General features: G+C 32.5%; 3 protein-coding genes across 3 annotated transcripts in view; 1 reads left to right on the plus strand and 2 right to left on the minus strand.

Moving 5' to 3' along the window:
- The window catches only part of LOC123657429 (meteorin-like protein), a 34,470-nt gene extending 28,364 nt beyond the window's left edge, over nucleotides 1-6,106 (minus strand). Inside the window, exon 1 of the mRNA XM_045592975.1 lies at nucleotides 6,012-6,106. Coding sequence (XP_045448931.1) covers nucleotides 6,012-6,106 — 95 coding nt within the window. The remainder of the gene's footprint in view (nucleotides 1-6,011) is intronic.
- A 3,805-nt stretch (nucleotides 6,107-9,911) lies between these two features.
- On the plus strand, nucleotides 9,912-10,946 carry LOC123657399 (transmembrane protein 70 homolog, mitochondrial). Its single transcript, XM_045592948.1, has 2 exons — nucleotides 9,912-10,447; nucleotides 10,694-10,946. Exons 1-2 carry the CDS (start codon nucleotides 9,998-10,000, stop codon nucleotides 10,892-10,894), a joined length of 651 nt encoding a protein of 216 aa, XP_045448904.1. The 5' UTR covers nucleotides 9,912-9,997; the 3' UTR covers nucleotides 10,895-10,946.
- A 410-nt stretch (nucleotides 10,947-11,356) lies between these two features.
- LOC123657398 (UNC93-like protein MFSD11) overlaps nucleotides 11,357-22,486 on the minus strand; it is a 30,379-nt gene continuing 19,249 nt past the window's right edge. The window contains exons 4-8 of the mRNA XM_045592947.1: nucleotides 20,810-20,981; nucleotides 18,153-18,264; nucleotides 17,425-17,550; nucleotides 14,250-14,554; nucleotides 11,357-13,622 (exon numbers count right to left, since the gene is read on the minus strand). Of these exons, the coding sequence (XP_045448903.1) occupies nucleotides 13,407-13,622; nucleotides 14,250-14,554; nucleotides 17,425-17,550; nucleotides 18,153-18,264; nucleotides 20,810-20,981 (931 nt within the window). The 3' untranslated portion in view covers nucleotides 11,357-13,406. The remainder of the gene's footprint in view (nucleotides 13,623-14,249; nucleotides 14,555-17,424; nucleotides 17,551-18,152; nucleotides 18,265-20,809; nucleotides 20,982-22,486) is intronic.

Consider the following 22,486-nt stretch of genomic DNA (forward strand, 5'->3'; position numbering starts at 1 on the left):
AACAACACTACAAAGAACGCCTTCATTTGACCCGTTGATACAATGCCGACCTACATACGCCGTTCATTAGTTGCATTTCATTCGAAGAATTCCGTGTTCTATAGCCATAATTTCGTATGTTTATTTTCTCTTTTGACCATTCAAGATGTTTTATCCCAAAAGATAATAATTTTATATCAAAATTTAATGATGACAGTATTAATATAGTCAGTATACCTATTAATTATAAATGTAATAATTATGATTTGTAATAAAAACTCAATGTACCTACGTCATTTTCGTTCGCAAGCATCAAAGTAGTCAAATTTTGCATCTTATATATAATACTGAAATTAATCTGTATGTTAACTTGTTAGGTATGTATCGGATCAAATATCACCTCAATTTAAGTTGTCGGGGTTAAACGATTAATTCTAAACGAGTTTGCATTTTATTAGATGCCCTTCAGACAGACATATACGTTCACAATAATTAGAACTTTTGAATAATAGGTTTCTATAAATTATATTATTATATACTTTAGAGTATCAACATCGAGTTGAAAGACAAAGCTATTAATTCCAATAAACACGACAACGCAGTTGAAACTTCTGTCAATAAACTGGGCCAAAATCATTATTATCAATCAACGGTGAAAACGTGAGGTTTTTTTACCATTAGTTAACTTATAAACAATACCTACGATTTTATTTTTGTGTTACCCCCACATTAGGAATTCTAAACATTTTTGAATATCATATCAAAAATTGACCGCTCCAGCGGGATTCGAACCCGCGTCTCCGACTGACCGTATATCGTTCCATAGCTTAATTGGCTAGAGCGCCGACACGGTCAGTCGGAGACGCGGGTTCGAATCCCGCTGGAGCGGTCAATTTTTGATATGATATTCAAAAATGTTTATAAACAATACATCATAACCGAGTACAATAATTAACGTGTTGCGTTAATTAAACATGTTATCTCTTACATTAATATCACATTGAACAGCATAACGTCATAGTTTTAATTGAAATGGAAGTTACATTTTAAAAAAAATCTTAAAGAAAACCGTCGTTAGTCCCCTCGTGGACATGTGGCGTACTGGATTGGATTACCACGCAGTAACACCAGACGTGCTATCTCTGTGATTGAAGTTCGAGAGCATCATAAAATATTTCTACGTATGCCTGTAGCGTGAGTCGAAAGATGATAGTTATAGTCGCCACTATCAAGTGCTTGGGAACTCGATTACGTGAAGTAATAAAGCTTTTGAATGACTGTTTGTCGCATCGTCTACAATTATATTTGATTTGCACAATAGTTGTAAATAAGAGTGTACACGAACAATAAGATTGGTATAAAGTACGTGTAAAGTTATTCTGTTACACAATCTGTTTGATTCCACGGCTTCAATGAGCTCAATAGACTTGCCTAAGGCGAGCGTCTCGAACGGAACACGTGTCGCTGATTGCCCCCAATTGGCGAGCGAATAAAAACAATCGTCGCTTAAAAATAACAGTGATTTCATCCACAACATGTGATGGATGTTTTCTCTTAGTGGAACGAAGCGTGGAGTTCTCAGGCTTATCCCATGTGAAATATCCGTATGTCGCGATCCCATGAACTCCCGAATCGATTTGGAATCGCTAATGACTCGACGATAATTGTATGTGGAGGAGTGATTATACTAAATGTAAGGACAGTGAACTGAGGAAACTTCCCGGAACCCAGGACGACGACATTATGCTCTATTTAATTCAAAATCTGCCATATGGGGAGCGGTCCTGAACTGACTACACACTACAAGGCCATGACGTGCGCTACGCACCATCTGATGTTTTATCATATAGGTACCACGTAAACAGATAGCCACATCCGTGTTCTGTCCGGTCCACAAATATGGGTCAAAATCAGGAAGTAAAACCGCAAAAATAAATCACATAACATATTTTATCATTGTTATTATATAGACAAAAAAGTTCAGTATGTGGCCAACCACATATTATTAGTTTATAACTTCCGCTGTTACTTTTGTTAAGATCGACTTGATAGGCTACTTGCTCCCACAGACACTTTTCATTTCCCTCTATATAATGCGCTTATTTGTCATCATAAACGACACCATTTCAGCGGGCGCTGATGTATAATGCTTAAACATATTACGATACCTTAAAATATATCCTAACATTTTTGACGAAATATAAAACAAGTTTTTTTATATTATGCTCTCGTATTTGCTAGTTATCTAACTACCATCTTGAAAACCACTTCTTACGTTTAAAATGCTAAAAACGTGGCACGAGACCAGGATGTAGATACATTTAGTAAAGCAACAAAAACTGGTATTTGTCATGATGTCAGCAGAGTCGCTATTGTCGTGGCTTATCGTCTATTATCTACTATGTGGAAACCGCTATTGTTGAGAGCTGAGAATCGTTTGTCGACTGGCGCCAGGATTGGGCATTTAAATAATCTTTTTCTTCCATTTAGTTGATTAACTGTCGTCAAGACATTTCTTTATGCATGACGCACATAAATGATATTACGCACATCCGCTGCATCTTCGGATACAATGTAAGTGCATGGAGAAAATTAATAAGACAGTTAACTCGGTAGAAATATTTCGAAGTGTACGTCTTAATTAACATCTCCTTTGTAATGTAATTTTTAAGACTCAAATAGTATTTTGATCATGCTATACTTGGCATAATCACTCTTGGGAACCGTTTTTATGATAAGCACTATATGCGCTTATGTACTGATTCGTATTATTTATATGTATTACGCTAATTATTTGTATAGATAACATTAATAATAGCGTAGTAAAACTGACAATTTAGCGTATCTACTTATCAATCAGTGCGGCATATCGTGCGAACGCGTCATAATAGAGGATATTATAATAAACAGCCCGGACCCCTCCGTCCTCCCTAATAAATATTAATGTATGAACTTGAGCCCCGCTGTACGGACCGATGCTGGTCCATTGACACTCAATTTACTTATATTTTCTGCTCAATACACTGATATACTCTCATGTTAACGTTCTTCATAAATTCTGTAAGCACTTTAAGATTAGCGCCGCTTTGTATAAAACTTCTTTTTAAAGTTAATTGCTCTCTAATTTTTAAGCGTGCACGTGTTTGCGTATATAAAGATTGAGCACCTATTTTACTAATACTCACATACAAAATAATTTAATAAATCGATTGTAAAATAATTATATTTTCCTAAGTGATTATAAATGCTTAATTTATATACAATTTCACTAAAATCATAACTATTTTAATTTAAAAAAAAAAACCTAATCAGAACTAAGATTCAATTTCAATAACATAAACCTATTATTCCAATAATACAATGAATAATAGAAGTCGAGAAGTTTTTGTATATATGTATTGTAGAATAGTAACTTTTTATTTTATACATCCAAGACAATAGCCACACCCCCGCTGAGGGCCGAAAGGTCACGTGTCGTCAAATAGGGAGGGTGGACGAGAACAATTTTCACATAAGTTTCCCACGCTACCCCCAGTGAAATGGGAATAGCATGGGAAACCATACTTGTTGGTTTTGTTCCGTAATCGCCCTTTACTAACATCATTTCCGGGGCGCAATATCAATTAATATGTCCTAATGTACCGGATGTGTTGACACATTATAGGTGATGCTAAACTCATAAGACGTTTTATAGGCAATTTATTAGGCGTAATAAATTTCTATAAACATTATAGCTTTCACTTTGATCTACATAAACTAATAAAACATTACTTAGCCGTAAAATTGATATTGGAGTGTACTAAACTATATTATATAACAATTTTAATCGTATATAGATATATTTGTTCGTTATTTACTTTTTATTTCTTATGGATTTCATTCAAAAACACAACAGTTTTAAAATGAAAGTTACCTCTTTACTCGTATATGTAAAATACGTTTGTGTTTATTTCAATGTCTTTGGTTTAAATGGTCTAATTTTATTATTTGAGCTAGAAAGCCTGTTTATCGAGACATGTTACAATTTAAAGCATAGATGCTAAGCAATAAACATAAATGTGAGCGAAACCGCGCCGTTCTTCACTAATCGGCAGAAACAGTATACAAATATATAAATTATTTCAAAATATATCTTTTACTCGCGCAAAATGAATTACATACGTACATTTATAAAAGCTATACTGATTAAAAATGAGCCTTATATATAAATAAATAAGAATAATACTAATATACGCACAAATGTGCCTTTTTGGCTACAACGGTTTACGTTACATTTTTTTACGGTTTACAACGAAATTACCCAGAAATTAATTTCCAGGCATCGACAAACATGTTTGCTAATTTATATGCAGATTTTTAGATCTCATTTTGTCGTCACTTTAAACGGAGTGTATGATATCTCTCAGTATGCGCAACTTTGAAGTTGTATTATGGCTACCATGAAATAGAATAAGCTAAATAATTTTGCTATAGATCTGCCTAAAAATAAGTGTTTAAGTTGTAGATAGACATTAACTTAATAACTTGGTTTAAGACTGAGATTTCAAGAAGTTCGAGAGTTTTCTATAGGCCGATATTTGTCCGGTAAGTTTATTTAATTCGGTAAATACTACGCGTCTCGAAAGCCACAACCGAATTGGCTTTAGATTCTAGCCCAAATAACAAAATTAGTACAGATAGATTCACATTGAATAATAGTGAAAATTAGAAGAATACTTATAATTCGAATACCATAAAAACCAACGAACGACGAATATTTAGCATTCATTTTAAGTCAATTATCAACATGCTACGATATAACAAAACAGGTAGTTAAGAAAATTGCCAGATGGACTGCGCCGCGGGCTAGGATACCTAAGAAGATTTCTTTTAAAGAATTTTATCTTACTCATAAACTATTAAAACATATTCACAGAATTCGCCAAGCCAAAGCCACCAAACCGAGCGTTTTGCATATTTTATATTTCGTTTTTTATTATCATGAATATTTGAAACGTCGAACAAATCCTTGGCTTTTGATATTTACCAAAAACGTCTTCATATTTCGTAATATTATTAACATCAATAATATTAATAGATTTTAAACTGAATTGGCTTTTTATTTTTCAATATTGTTAGATACAGTCCCCTCTGACTATGAAGCCTAATGAAACGCGATATCTGAATTGCTAAAAATGTAGAGCAATTGTTGGTAACTTTTATTCAGAAATATTTTTTTCCTATAGGATGGAAACCTACGCGGCTGGGTACGTTTATTCTGTTTTCTATGTCACTTCAGAGAAATAGTAGGTACCTAACAACTTATATTCGTATATGTATTAATGTTGCTTGAATATAGTTTATTATACAAAGAGTATAATGTAAACCTATGTACATGTACAATACCTATAATTATATTTTTTGTACCTAGTAGTACAGCTACAAAAATATAGTATATTAAGTCCGTCGGAGCTTTCTAGAAACTTTGCCAAGTACAAAATTATATAAAACTACACCTATTTTAAGGTATTTTTATTTCTATTTCACAAAGGCTTACGCATTGCAAGCAGATATATTGTTATTTTTAAGGCGTTAAATTACTATAATACAGACGATACTCTTGTAGGCTTATAACAATATAGTGTCATGATATTGTATTCTTAAATCCGATTTAATATCTCCATAAACAAAACCAGTATAAAATGTAGAGCTGTCTCAACATACAAAACTAACCCGTATGACCTTCCATTAAAGTATATTCCAAGTTTTGTGCATCTGGTGCTTAAAATCTTGTCAAGATTCTGTATCCATGTTATGCTTTTTTATTTACAGGTTTTTTAGTTTTAGAATACAGTTATATTTAAAATACAAAATTTTCCTGTAGTGTTTTATTTTTAGGAATGTGAAAAAAGGTAACATTAGCATACAGACATTAAAAGTATTATAGGGACAAAAAGGTTGAAAAAAAATAGTATGCGCAACTTTATTTTTCTGAGCATCATTTATTGTATTAGTGTTAATATATTATATTGTTTTATTAAGTAGGTACATACCTGCCAGTCCAGTCGCACTGATCACCAATCGTTCCCGCCTCCGCAACGTAGATTAGGCCCAAAACAAAAGTCCAAAACACTGCTTCTGGACCCATTTTTATTCAATAAAGTCTACTAAACTATCACAAAAACTAATATCACAGCGTCATCGTTTAAAATGTTCTCTCCTTATACTCATATTTTGTCCGTTTAGTATTATTTTGACACAAATAAACAATACGTAAAGATAAAGCGCGCAGACGATAACCCTACTCCAATTCCAAAACAATACTAACTTAACTTTCAAGGTACGATAGAGATAGTAGTTCCAATCTACTACAGCTTCCCTATTACTTTGTTAGAGTTAGACAAGGACAGAAATAATAATATCGCAATCGTGAAATAGATATACATTGCCATCTCAATTTTTATACTGCTAGGTAAAACGTGTCTTAAAGACGTAGACATAGAGTTGATAAACAGTGGTTAGAATGAAATGATTTATTAAAGCTTTCAGAAATGGCGGGAAAGACTGTAGACTTTACAATCAACATCTTTTTGAGCTTAAGGCAGCTGAAGTACTGTTTTACTTATTATTTATTTATTTTTTTGTTCTATGCTTATTTTGCTAAAAATTTAATTTATTCATGAGTAGAGAATACAAGATAAAAAAATTACATAGTAATTCAATAAATTTCGTTTTTTTTTATGCAAGATTTTTTTACATTGTATACAACTGTTTGTTCCTAAATTAAAAAAAAAAATAGTTATAATGTTTTTACATTTGCATTTAAGACTAAAAATGAGTTAAATTTTCTTTTTCAAGTTGCAAAGTTATGACTTTTATTGGAATGAAATATAATTTTAATTTTAAAAGAAATTTAACGCCTAAATTGTATGTAATTTTACTTGATATATTGTGCTAAATTAGATAACAAAAAATAACAATGTATTAAGAATAAGAATTACTAGTTAGCTCCGTAATTTAAAACAAACTATTTGTTTTCTTATGACATTTATATATAAGAGTCTTTATTGAGTGCATTTATTTCGATTAAGGGGCTACCGACAATGTTTTTTATATTATGTGATCTAGCACAATTTTGTTTTTTGCGACCTTTTGAAGCCTACACAAAATTATAGGGTAAAATAGTGACTTTGTAACAAAGTAATAGATCGATTAGTAAGATATGATTTCAGGTAAACTTTTTGCAATTTTAGTCCCGTAGATAAGTACTTGAATTATTTATTGGGGTTCTGAATCAGAAGGATAATAATATAGTGTCAAAAATTGTTTTCTAATGTTTACGCGAATTTCGCTCATTATAATGAAACAACTTTTTTGTATGTTGTCGCGGTTTATTATGTTTTTTTTTTATGTCCGATGCTGAGGTCCGATGTTTCGGATACTTTACAGCAACCATGGTCACGGGAGGTCTATAGTGTCAAAAAATTATTTAGTATGATTCCATAGCATAACACAAAGACGCTTCCCGCTGTCTGTATGCTTCGATCTTTAAAACTACGCAACGGATTTTAATGCGGTTTTATTTAGTAAATAGAGTGATTCCAGAGGAAGGTTTATATGTATAATACGTGCATAATATAGTATAGGATGAGTTTGACAGTTTTAGAGGTTTCTAATATTATGTCGTAAATAAACACATTTTTTTGCGCTTACATTGCAAATATTTATTTTATATTTTATATTTAGTATCAGCATCGCAGCCATGAGAAGCCGGGGCGGGTCGCTAGTTACAAATAAATAACAGTTGAGGGTAAAATAAATGTATTATTATTTTATTAACAATATAGTTTCAAAACGATAGGACTTGTCACGCGTTAACGCTCAATATGTACACAAAGATAAATTAAATCAATAAGCTCGTGTTTGCTCGCCCGACAGATAGTCGCTTTGTCACCATTTAACTTTGGGTGTGATTCGCCTTATCTTACTTACCAAATGTGATAATTTAAACCTTTGTTTAAAGCGTTACTTGCGGTTGACTTGGGGTGCTATGCAGGTGAATGCGTGACGAGAGATCATAAAGATCATCTACTAGAATTTTAAAAAAAAATCTTAATACTATAAATAATAGGAGAAAATATAACACACAGGATATACAAGCTAAAAAAGTTATGAAAATATAAAAATTTCGTGCATTTTTCATTTTTGCTTTTATACTTTTAGTAATAAACTTTGAAATTTTTTTACGACTAGGTCGGCATAAAAGCGTACGGCTCAGGTGGTAAGCGGTTACCGTAGCCTATAGGTGACTCCAAATCCGGAGCATCTTAAGCGCGTTGCCGACCCAATCACCGACTCTCCGTTGGAACTCTGGCGACCTTGCTCACCTCAGAAACACAACGCCACATGAGACCATTATAATTTAACTGTGATCTTCTGCAAGGTTGAAGTCCCTCGTCCGCGGACGGACTGCTCCAGATCTTGAGCAAGATATATCCTGCTGTGCCCACGTGACTTAAATAATAAATTATTTTAAATATATATTAGTTACCCTATTCACGTTGATCATTGTTATTAATAAATTGTTTACAAATGAAATGTTTTGTTACAAATTTAAACTATTTGTGTTACTCAGTTAAAATGAATGCGTGTGAATGTTTATATTAGGAGCTATAAAGTTCTTAAAAACAAAACGTGTGCGTGTTAGTGTTGAATGAAACACTAGTGACCCAGTAATCGTATTGATGAAATGAAATATTCCTATCATTAACTTCGGACTCGGTAAATACATATTTATATAACGTAAGTTGATTGAGATTGAAAAATTAGTAATAAATGACAAAAAAAAATATTAAAGTAAAATTCCATAGCTAATTCTATAATGTAAATTAATTTGGCCAATAAATACTTGTGTATGTGTATCAATATATGGTATGTATGTAGAATATCAATAAGATGGAACAGATGGATTGATTCAGCCTGTAACATCTCACTGCTAGGCATTGATCCTTTCTTCATGTAGATTGGCAGTTCAAGCTGTTGAATACCAGGTTCAAAAACCCGCAAAACACGGGTTTTAATTTATTTATTTTTAAGAATTTTGCAATGGCTTTGCAATGGCAATTCCCAACAAGTCTCGAACATCTTTGTTTAAAACTTGCAGGTATCTCCCCTTTATTATTAGGCCTGTGTATTTCTAAGCCAGCAGTTGGATGTTTATCCCGCCATTAGTCAACTTTTTAAGTTCTAAGATGGTGGTGGAACTGTGCTATTACTTAGTCGCCTCTTACGACACCCACGGGAAGATAGGGGGTGCCTAAATTCTTTAATACCGTAGCCACACAGCATAAAACGGTAATCAAAACAAATTAAATAATATTAAACTTCCTCAGTGCTGCCAACTTCGGGGATTTTCCCAATAAATCTAGAGATATTTTGTATATAGCGGGAAAGGTTTAGGGGATACTTTTTTAGGGTATTTTTGGGGAATTTTTAATTCTTCAGAACGTATTATATTTTAATACAAATTACTATTAAAAAATAAAAAATCTAAAGCAAAGTATACAAAATAATTTATTTTCTATTTTAAATTTTTTACACAATTTTAGATTTAGGGGTTTTGTTTTAATTTAGTGACTTATCAAAAGATTTAGGGCAAAGCTTTTTCAAGAGTTGGCAGCACTGAACTTACTTGAGTCAAACCAAATTAATTTTATATAGGTAATTACTTTTAATCCGCCATTGTGAGATAAGAGTCATGTAGAATAGAGAAGGCGCAGTGGAGAACCGGAGATTGTTCGAAAATTCGGAATCGTGTAGATTTAATCCTGTTCTTCTTTTTCTTTTCAGGTTAAAATGGCTTTCAATAGTGCCAAATGAACACAGATGATTTCGGAATCGTGTAGATTTAATCCTAAAACTAAGGCAACCCTAGTGAATACTGACAAGTGACAATTTGACAAATGACAACTGACATAAGCGACGGCATTATGGCATAGAATAAGGTAACCTTTAAAAAGCGTGTTTAATTTGACTGAAAATGATTAGAATTTACCAAAGAAACGTGTGCTTACACGTTAAAGGCTTAATCAAACCAACATTATTCAAAGATACATGTCTAAAACCTACAATTATTGGGATTCATCAAAGTAACTTTTCAAGGCAATTTGCGAGCAGAGAAAAACAAGAAAATAAGCTAGAAAGAGTATATTATGGACCACTGACGCCACAAATAAGAGCTGTAAAAATATTTTCAGTAACTTCAAGTGCAGCAGGTCTAGCAGCTCAACCGTTCATCCTACGCGAAGCGAGCGCTATAGGCAGCACACCCCTTCTAGTAGCGTTATGTTCAGTTGTTGGATTTTTTACATTTGTTACTCCTCTATTACTACATTTCATAACGAAGAAATATGTAACGGAAATTCACTATGATCCCGAAACTTTAACTTATAAAGCAACAACTATTAATTTCTTTATAGCACCTGTACAAGTAAGTTGCTTTAGAATTTGTTTATTTGTACTTTACTCTAATAAATATGAAGTGTATCTTGTGCTACCACTCTAAACTACTCATAAAGTTAAATAAGTTAAAGATTTAAAAGATTAGCTTAACATTTTGTTTTTCTAATCTGATTTATTGTGTTACTGATGAACTTTTGTGTATCAATATCTAACAATCTGTATAGCATTAAAATATTGGGTGACAATATTACAAACCATTTATAAATTTTTTCAGTTAGACTTCAAAGTAGAAGATGTTGTTGTGCCAGATATTCCTGGAATGTTCACAACAATGTTTGCTAAAGGAAAACCACTTTTTATTGAAGCCAGACACTTTACAGACCCACTTCATTATGCAAAAATAATGGGTTATGACAAACCATTAGATTTTAAACTTGGTGAAAACAAGGATGATGAAGACACTAAGAATAGTTGAAATTTGTTATTGAAATAGTTGATAAAAAATAATATAGTATAGTTTTAATTTATTTTATTCTTTATTTAAATATTGATAATTTCATCCATTAATTAATGTTTGTCTGAAATAATGCATTAAATACACAACTAACTTAAAAAGTACTCCTTAGATCTCAATCAAATTTAAATAGGCCTACATGACAAGTGCCAGCCTTTGATTTAAAAAAAGAATCATCAAAATGGTACATCCAGTAAAATTGATTCCAATGATTGCTCTCAAAAAAAAACTCAATAAACTGTAAACTTCGCTAGCTTTAAAAAAAAAAAAAAAACTAAAAATGCTTTCAATATGTGGTAACTGTTGGCAATAAGAAAATTAAGTGTTTATGACAAATTGTGAATTTTATGGTGCCAAAAAGTGCCAAAAGGGCCTTTAACTCTTAAGATTTGCTTAAAATATGTTGTAGGAAAAAAAATTGAATTAATAAAATATATATTTTATTGTAAAATTACACTATTTCATGGAAAACAATTTTAGAAACAGAAATGAATATTATACAATATTTAAAACAGTTAAAAAATCCTTATGTGACTAGACGATATTGCTGGCTGGATTTCGATGTTGAAAAAAAAAAACATAAGAATATATTTATAACAAAACATTTATAGGAATGTAGGTACTAGTACTGTAGGTACTTGAATTATATACAATAGTTTTTTTTTTATTTGCTTCAATTGCATTGACTGGAATGTATTTCTTGGATTTTCCATATTACGATTTTAGTAATATAGAATTTGATTTCATACAACTTGCATATGTTAAATTTTAGATTAGTAATAGTTAGTTTATAAAATAAATTTACTATTTTTTAAACAATATTTTAGTTAAAAATATTTTAGTAAATACTATAAACAAAACTTACAAAAATTGTCATTACAATACATTAACGATACCAAGTTACATAATAAAATAAGATTTTTGCAAACAAATAACTGCTGTTTCTAGAAACAGGTAAAATTTATTTTTAATGTGTAGTTATAGGATTAGTTATTTAATTATAAGTTTTAAAAGCTTACATAATACTTTATCCAGTGATGTTGCTACATTATTTTACTTACCTTGTGGCCCCGCACCTTTATTCAGTCAAATTTTCTATAATACTAACAAATTCGAACCTTGTTTTCTTTAATTAACACTTCCACATTAAATTAAGGGATTAGTTAAAGAGGTTATAGATTTGTCTTAAGCATGTCGTAAAACTTATTTACATTTTTAATCAATAATTCTATTTATAGTATTTATATATGTTTAATTGTAAACTTTAGTCCCAAAGATAAAATTTGATAAAAATAAAAGTTTTTGAGATCATCGAAAAAAGTTTATCATGTTTCATATTTTTTAATTGTCTCAAGTTCCCTTATGGATATCGTCATTCCTTATTACAGTCAGTCAAATAAAATTATGACTAATATAAATAACTATGAAATGTTTATTCAAACTATTTACACACACAAATACTTGGAATGTATGAATTAAACATTTTATACGCTAGCTAGTGGACTGTCGAAGCCAGAACACTTAAATCATTAACAAAAGAAAACTATACAAACAACAAAAAAAATTTTTTTTCTAAAATTACTATGTATAGATTTCCTACAAAACTACCGCGAAAGTTTAAAAACTTATACAAAGCTATTATTTTGATTTTACAATTAGTTACACCTTAGTTGTTTTTTTTTAAATGTTTTAACAACATAGCATGTCCATTTTGTTTGAAACAATATTTTTATACAACAGTATACACTTATTTTAATGCGAGGAACCAAATCAGACGGAATCATAACATTATAAAGATATGTAAAACCTTTATACATAATTTTCTAACGTCGCAGTATAAGATACAAGATGCGCCAGGATGCATTTATTTTAATTAAAATAAATGCATTGCATGATCGGCTGAAAGAGGGCATAACCATTGTACAGGAAAAAGTCAATATAGTCTGACTCACAAAAATTGAACTTGAAAAAATAAAATCTTGTCTTGTATCACTACTTGGCCGTTCTATGTAGAATTGTTGAACTAAAAGTTTGATCATTGAAAATATAGATTAAATATTATTTTTTTCAAATTCTCTTTCATCGAAGAACCTTCAACAAATGTACTTATAACTAAACAAATAGTTTTTATTACGTTGATTTAATAGTACGTATAATTTAAAAAATTATTATTAGACAAAAGTACATTTGTAGTATTAGTTGTAATTTTATTAAGTATCAAATAGCAATGACCAAACTAACTTCTATGACCTATGATATTATTGCAGCCACACGAAAAGTTTCGTCATTAATTCAGGCTTAACTTAGTGTTCAGACTAGGTTAATAAAATTAAGTTATCGTAATGTAAACAATCACTACAAATATTCTCCGCAGAGATAACAGGACGTTAGGACTGAGCGGGAGGTGTTCTAGGATATAGAAGTATTCTTAGCGGAGTGACCAGGGCGCCAGGAGCGGGCTGGAGGTGTCCGCTCAGTCGTAGTGCAGCGTGTTGTCGGCGAGCGAGTGCGTGGCGGGGGAGAGCTTGTCGACGGCCTCGAGCGCGGCGGCTCGCGCGCGGGCCCTCGTGCGCCACTCCACGCGGCAGAAGGCGGCGGTGCCGGCGGTCGCGAGCACGGCCAGCGCGCCCAGCTGCGCCGACAGCGGCGCGCGCGACGAGTAGAAGAAACACGCGGCCGCCGCGAGAGACTGCGGAGTTTATCACTCAATGCTTAGGGTTCGTCGATTAATCTCGTGAAATAGGGGGGGGTATTTGGAAAAAAATCACTAAACATCACAAGGAAGGTGGAGCTGTAATGAAATATCACGTGTATTTATTTTTCGTTGAACGCGCGATTTGTAAACAGAAAAAACGACTACTAATTTTGATGTCTGGCTGGAAATTTGTATCACCCAACATACTTAATTTTCCAAAGTTTGATTATACCTCAATTGAAAAATAATATTCTGAAAATTTTGGTATACTTTTGCACAAAAAATACACTGTTTGGTGGGGGACGGAGTAACCTAAAACATCACCAAATATCACCAAAAGTGTTAAAAGGGTGCTAAAAAACATCATTTCCACTCGGTGAGTAATGGACGATACGCAGCCTAAAACTGTAGATCAAAAGCATGTAATATTTATTACACAATACATCAGTACATGTTTAATAGAAGGTCAATCGGGAATCTCTAAATTCCATTCAGAAATCGTCATTTTTATTGTTTCTAAATATGATTTTTAGAAATACCGAATGAAAAGTTGGCATTTTTTTAGGATCCTATTTGTATGATAATATCATATTAGCGATAATTAAAATACTCGATACAAACCTGAGTAAACTTGAACAGCGCGAACGCGGATGTGCTATTGTCCGCATACTTTCCGCCCAACATTGAGTATATTTGAGTATTGTAGCACGCGTCCCCGAATCCCAGGAGGAAACTGCAGAGCATGGCTAGGTAGGGCGAAGGAGTAATGTAGGAGACGTCCATGGTGTCCCCGAAGGGCGCAGCGTTTGGCAGGTTGATAAAGATTAGGAAGAAGCTAGTCATGTGAATCAGGTAGCCCATGATGACCACGGGGTCGCGACCCCATCGCGTTGTTTTGTTACCGAGGATACCAAACAATGCACCACCTGAAATTACGATTAAAGAGGTGATTTATTTTTAAGATGTGAATAACGTCAACATAAAGTGAAATCTGATCCATTTAAAGATCCCTACTTTGTTAAAAAAAATCTTTCTATTTTAATATAATATAATAATATTAGGGGAACACCGGGCAAGACGGGGTGGTGGGCAAGACGGGGCATCAGGCTTTTCAGGTGATTTAAATTGATCAATCTCATTCGCTCTGCCATCTCGCTACTGGCCGCCACGACAGCTCTTAGTCACACGAGTACTAACACGGTGGCTATTCATTTGTTTTAGTTATCGTCGAAAAGTAGATTTCGTTTGTTCGTATTAAAATTTCTTATATATACGTTTCGTAGTACATGAAACTTGTATTTAGTGAATTTTAAGTGGCACCTCGGTTAATCCTATCTATAGTACATTGCAGTAACAGGTAATAACTTGTTTTGTTATGAAACATTATTCAATTTTTTTTTTGTTTGAATATTAATGTTGAAACGAATCGACGGGCAAGATGGGGTATCTGATACCCATCTTGCCTGACACGATTTTGATTATTTATATTTTTTTATATATTGTTTTAGGATGGTTTATATTTAAAAAAGTCATATATGTTTATAAAAGAAACTCAGGAAGAGGAAAACGGTCAAGGGAAGCACTGAATAAGGCGATAGAAGCTGCTTTGAAGCGAGAAATGGGATATATTATGTCGGCTGCAAAAGTTTTCTTAGTCCCACAAACTACATTGGAATGAAAGGTAAAAAAGGCAAAAAAAGAATGTAAAGGTACCTTTGGGTACCAGTATTCTCGCAAAAAGAAGAAGAAGAGGATGGGCTTGATGGATTATTTATTAGACATAGAAATCGGTTTTTTTTAACTGTAGATACTGTGGCAGCACCTCTTACTACAAAAGCAACGAGCACTGCAGTTGTTGTTACAGGTTCTGCTACTTCAACAGTTGTGACAACTAGTACAACTGAAATTTACACATATTTAAATTTGAGTCCTTCCCCTAGATTTTCTTATTGGCCTAATTTAGTGCATTAGCCAGCCCAAAGCAACTATTGCCTCTTCCAGTGACCAAGAAGACATTAAAAGTGAAAAAAAACGCTGTAAAACTACTAACATAACCTCTTCACCCCATAAACAGAAATTGTTAAGAATTAAGTTAAAAGAATTTATTTAAAAAAAATGTGACAGAAAAGTTAAAAAAGCAAAACAAGGAAATCAGACAGAAAAAAAAGGAGCGAAAACAGAAAAAGGAAGAGTAACAAAACCTATTTCAAGACTAAAGCTACAAAGAAATATAATCCAAAGAAACGTATTAGACAGTCGTCTTCTGAAAAGAGTGATGTTGAAACCGAAAACACTCCATGCCTACATTCTACAGGGTTATATTTCGGCTCCAAGAAAGGTTGGATTGCTTATTCTTCTTGTGGTAAATGGTTACATTATGGCTGCGCAGGAGTGGATTATAATGATGCCGAAGCAACATTCATTTGCGAGTTCTGCACTCCTGTATAGTCGAGAGAATGGCTATACCCCATCTTGCCCATTAGGCCCACCCCATCTTACCCGACCTATCGGGCATGATGGGGTGATATGTCATATTTTACATTTTGTTATATTATTAACAATTCTGTGGTTCTGTGTTCCTGATTTCAATTTAATATGTAAGATTGATAACTACAAGCCTGATTAAGAATAAATATGATTATGAAACCATGAACCCCTACGATTTCTGGAGCTTTAAACCTTAACTACCCCATCTTGCCCGGTGTTCCCCTACTAATATATTTGTTTTTTGTTTTCTTTTTTTACAAAAACCAAGAGCATTTAAATATCTATGAAAATATCTAAGCCTATAACATTATATTTACTCTAAATCCAATGTAACATCAAAGCGTTATAATACCTAAACGGATTCGCGTTTAATTATCAATAACAAACTTAATTTAGTTTACTCATATAGAATATAGATAATAAATAAGTAAACAATTATTATATTATAGAAAAACACAATACAATGAGTTCATCCTTTAACTGATAACGTTTAAGTATCTCTTGACCTGCACATAATCTAAGGACGGAGTTCCTTTTTACGCAAGTTATGACATCGAATCAAGTGTTAAAACAATGGAAATACTTATATGACGTCACATACGATATTTCGAAGGCCGGCTTTTAATGTTGCTGTATTCAAAAATGGTTCGTGTTGCTCACAAACTGTTAAATTTCGAACATTGCATTTTTTTATTTTGTACGTAGCATGTTTTGAAATTTCGCACATGGCATGTTTTAAATTAAAAAAAAAGAAATCGTTTTAAGTATTTACAGAACATTAAATTTCGAACATGCCATGTTCTATATTTAGTTATTCGTAAGCATAACGAATAATTTTTTGAAAATAGCAACCGAGCATTACAAGGGCGTAGTAAATGACGATTTTAATACACAAGGCTAGATAAGAAGGATCAATCAAAAATGTAAAGCTCAATAAAAGTACTCGTAAATGTTGGAGGTCACAAACGTATAAACAAGTCGAATGCAACTGATATTAAATAACAATCATCTACCGAGGAAAATACCACAACTAATTATCGATTTTAAAACTTATGCGTAGGTACCTATAATCAATATGTAAATTTTATGTCTATGAATTTAAATCTAAAATACAATAAATTTTTAGAAATATCCGTATATGTGTATGATCAATTGCAAAGGATTAATTCTTGTGCGGGACATATGCTTGATGGTTTTTCAAAAAATTAATTTTACTGTCAGCAAATTGAACTCACATGCGAAAATTTTACGTTCGTCGCATATTATCTGTCAAACAAACTAGGCATGTGCGTAGATGTCGATAACTTACCAAGTACTTCTCCCATACCGATGAACACTCCAGAAAGACCCACAAGTTGCTTCGCATTTTCACCCATCGCAAGAGTGAAACCAATACTCGGACTGTACACTCCGCTGAAGAAGGATAACTCTACTCCTGTAGGAAAATAACACAAAAATATTACGATTCAATATGTTGACATTTAGAAATAACCGTGGAACAAACTATTTTTGTAAAAATGATTGATCGCTGAAGTATCTATATATCATTTCATTGCATGTGACAAAATCAAAATAACCCAGCAAAAGTAAATGAAATAAAATCTTCTTATTTTCCTACATTCCTTAATGTTTTTGAATTAATTAACTAACATAATAATCAATAAGTAAATATTGCGAAAATTAAACCACTTTAAGATGTTCCCAATATTAACTGAAAATGTCGAATTATACGTTGAGCTTATCAATCTGTCATATTTTCTATTAGAACATCATAAAGTGGGTACGTAAGTGTGTGTGTACTTATGTACGCACGTAAGAAACTATACTTCATTGGCTAGCTGGCTTCAAGGTGCTAACTTCTTCTTCGTTAACTAGCTCACTTCAGTGTCGGTTTTTTGTGATGGTGTGCGAGTGCATCGTAAAAATTTACTCTCATAATTTTTCCTTAACGCAAGTAACGGAAGTATAACTTCAAAAGAAAATAGGCCCCAACCACTAATTTGTAGGACGGTGTATAAAATTATAACAATAAGTAACCTGTATAAATAAAAGCAGCACTCAATAGGATCATATCACTGGTGCAGAATAGTTTGATTGCACCTTTGAAAGCCTCCATAGGGCCCTCGGAATCAGTCACAGCCATCTCACTCTGGAAAACAATTTTTTTCATTTTTATAATTTTTTTATGATAAAATTTTAATGATGTATGTGGGTTGTGTAAAATCTAAATTATGATTGTGATTTATATAACAATTCTTGGACGAAAATTAACCTAATTTACGCCATTGTATCACTCCGAATTATAACAAAATTTAAAAATGTTATAGACCTAGCTTAAATCGTCAATACTTTATCAGGCAATGTTTTGCTTTCGAAATACCCCGAATTCTTTTCCAATAAGAATATTGAAAAGAATAAAGTTTAGTGGCATATTTACAACTTTTCCTGGGGACTTTAACTGGGGATTGGGTGGGGTTGGTAACACACACGACGTCTATAAGCTATGGTAATCGCTTACCATCAGGTGAGCAGGGTATATATATATATATTATTTTTAGTACAGCAACCTACATAAGTAATCGTCTAGGTAGACAGCGCATCCTCAAAACATAAAGTTGCTAATAATTACGATCGAATGATCTGTAAGTTTCCAATTAAAAACTAAACATCCAGATTCCCTTGACCGAAACGTATAAAAGTTTTATAATGATCACCAAGACGATACGTTCATTACAGATAAAAGGGGTCGCTATTATCATTTGACCCTTCGATTTAAACCGTAATTCGTATATTATACGATCATAAGGTAAAATCGCATATTTTCGAAATAAACATAAACAATGCACACGTTAACATTGTGAGATTTCATTTCCTTGATGATTTTAAGAAATTATGTAATTTATAATCGATAAAAAGCGCAAAATGTATGTCACGGTCAGTGTTACCAGCTCTGCAGAAAACGAGATTCGATCACGATGACATTTAATATATTCCTAACAATAAAACACGACACCAAAAGGTCAAGATTGTGTGATGAAGCAAAATATTGCCGATATCGTCAAACGCATTTGCTCAAAATTTTACTGCCTAACATTAGGAATTGATTATATTCTAAATGAGGAATTTTACAAACTGGTTATTTAACAGATGACTGGATATACTTAAATATGTTAAAATCGGTGATCGAAATACGTGTTTTGTTTGTTGCGGGCTAGTGTGATTTTATTAGCATCTTGATTGCTATTCAACTCATTAGCGGCTCGTAAATGGCCATTTAGAAAAACTTTCTTAGAAGAGTACAGACACGAATGAGAGAGTTCGTGGGATATACAGCGGCATACCTGAATTTTTAAAATTTTAATGTATTTTGTTTTGATGGAAGTTATCGATCCTTGGTCAACCATATATTATTTTTTATGCAGCAATATAAAACGAAAACACTGAGGTCTTATCATTACACATACATTTAGTTTTAAGAGGCAGAAGGCGAAGGCATTGCATACGCTGAACATTTTGAGAATAATTAAATATCATATATGTATTAGAAGACCCAAAACTCGGACGAACCACCAACATACCAAACACGGTTGAGTAGCAAACAGTTACTAGTACGTTATCAGTTGCCTATAAACGTTTTAATTTGTACATTATTAATAAACGCAGAAAACAAAATGAAATCACTCTTTTTCAAACAAGAAAAAGGCCATTCGAGACACAAAATGATGTACTTATAGACAGATCTAATCAATTTTGAAAAATTCAAAAAGTAGTATGTACTAAAGTTTTTGCTTACACCAAAATGAAAAAAAAATACGGGAAACTGCAAAAGGATTATTTTGGCATTGTTGAATATACAATATTTAAGATATTATAATACTAAATCATGTAGTATAAATCTGGCCATAAGAGTTGGTAGGGACTTTTTATAGGATGATTTATCGACTAGTCCATTGGCGCAGTTTGTCGTGGCCCTGTCGTGCTTTTTGTTCCTCGGGTTGCGGGTTTGATTCTCACCTGAGTTTGGGTGTAATATTTATATACGTATTATTTATATGTATATTTATAAAAAAATATATATTTATAGTTATAACAGTTGGCCTGTAAGACAAGCATTAAGTTGCTTACCATAGGAGCAGACGACCGTGTGTGTATGTTATAAGATATTTATTTATTTATCAAAGGACAACCTTTTGAGTTGTAATCAGTATGTTAGCCAAGTACTATAAGTTGCATTACGTTAAAGATACGTGTACCTCATATATGTATTATATTTTAGATGCAACTTGAATGCTGACGCATAAATAACCTTTTCTATAATAGTAGCAATCTAGCAATACGATATTTTTAAACGTCTCCTTTCTAGGATCATCAAAGAAAACTCTACGATAGGACATATCGACAACACTAAAAATACTACGCCAACCCTATTCTACTTTCTAAGAACAAAACGTCAGCAATTGCAACATTACTAAAGAAGTGCAAATAAAATTTAGATGTTTTATTAGCTTATATGACTAGTAGAAACACAACGTCAAACTTATATGAGTGGTTTTCCTTTAAAAACAGAAAATACCAAAAGTCTACATGGCATAGGATTTATTGGCGTATCGATATTGTATATGTAGCACCCCTTTGCCCTTACATAGGTAACAGCTATGAGTATATGAGTAAGAAACAAATGATAAAAGAGAGACCTTTACATCATCAACGGCAGGAGCGCGCCTGGTCGGTCTCAGCAGTAAAAGGAAGACGATTCCCACGGCGCAGACCCCACTCAGTGCACCGAACACTACATTCCTAGTCTCCAGATCGATATGCGTCTTGCCTTGGAACTTAATGAACACGAACAGATTCCCGAAGAACAAGCTGTAAATAATAATAATGGTAGTCTTTATTCCTCACCCAGCTTAGGTCTAGCTGTAAGGAAATTGTATATAATTAACTTAGTAACACATTTATTGTGTATTTTATGATCTTATTTTTATTGCATGTTATAAAAATTAACATAAAAGTAACTTATTCATTCTATTTTCCTCTTCTACAAGCGTCCTGTCTTATATTACCTAAGATAGACTGGTAGAGACTGCTTTTAGTATTTACGTATAAAGTCGAAATTTTAAGCAAAATAATTATATTGTTAATTGAAATAAAATAAATAGAATATAAAGAATAAATTCTAAGTTTTTGCTTATAATTCAGAAATGAAACCACATTTTGGAAATGAAAAGATAGTCAATTAAAAACTGTCTACATATATTGTGCAAATCAATAAAATTAAACTGACTAATATATAAAATTCTCGTGTCGCGGTGTTTGTAGTTAAACTCGTCCGAAACGTCTTGACCGATTCTCATGAAATTTTGTGTGCATATTGGGTAGGTCTGAGAATCGAACAACATCTATTTTTCATCCCCCTTAATGTTAAGGGGTAGTCCACTCCTAATTTTTTTTTAAATTTTTAGATAAATTATTTATTTTTTTATTTTATTATGATTTGGCGTTGAAAAATACATACAACCCTAAATTTTCACCCTTCTACCACCAACCCCTATTTTTAAATAGCATTTAGCGGCAAGACAACGTTTGCCAACTCAACGGGTATTGATTCGGTTTTTTTTTTTGATAGATAATGTAATTCAAGATAAAGGTTTATATGTATAACACGTGGATAGTATAGTAGAGAAACAGTGATAATTTTAGAAGTTTCTAATGTGATGTTGTAAGTAAACACATTTTTTTTTGCGCTTACAGTGCAAACGCTGGCTGAACCCTACGAGATAAGTCAAAATAATGTACTACAGTATTTTACGCCTTAAAAAGGTCTACATAAAAGTCTGGGATGGTATATGTCTGTCTCTCAGGGATAAACCACAATAACCATTACTTTCTACGAGAAATAATGGCTTATTGACCAAGCGATTTTATGCCATACAGCATTAATTCTTATCCAAGTAAGAACCATAAATGCATTGTGCATTTAATATAGATCGTTAGGCATTTACAGCATGTAATTTAATTGAATATTTTTTAAGATATGTATTACATTACAGATTTAAAATGCAGGGACATAAAGGTTGCAGCGGAACCGGCCGAGGGGCCGGCGCCGCGCCAGCGCAACCATTTTTTCGATATTTTATGTTCGTACTTTAGTCGGTATTAAGGTTAATTTTTTAACTGCATTTATAGTAAGTACATTAGGTTATATATGATTAATACAATACACAGACTAAAAAATAATAATTTATAAATTAAAGAGTAAACTATAAAGAAAATATGTTTGTATTGTCTAATGACAAAAAAGTTGTGAACGTTGTATATAAAGACATTCTGTAGTATATTTAGTATCATCATTTCACCCGTGCGAAGCCGGG

This window comes from Melitaea cinxia, chromosome 10, assembly GCF_905220565.1.
Source record: "Melitaea cinxia chromosome 10, ilMelCinx1.1, whole genome shotgun sequence".
In the NCBI taxonomy this organism is placed as follows: domain Eukaryota; kingdom Metazoa; phylum Arthropoda; class Insecta; order Lepidoptera; family Nymphalidae; genus Melitaea; species Melitaea cinxia.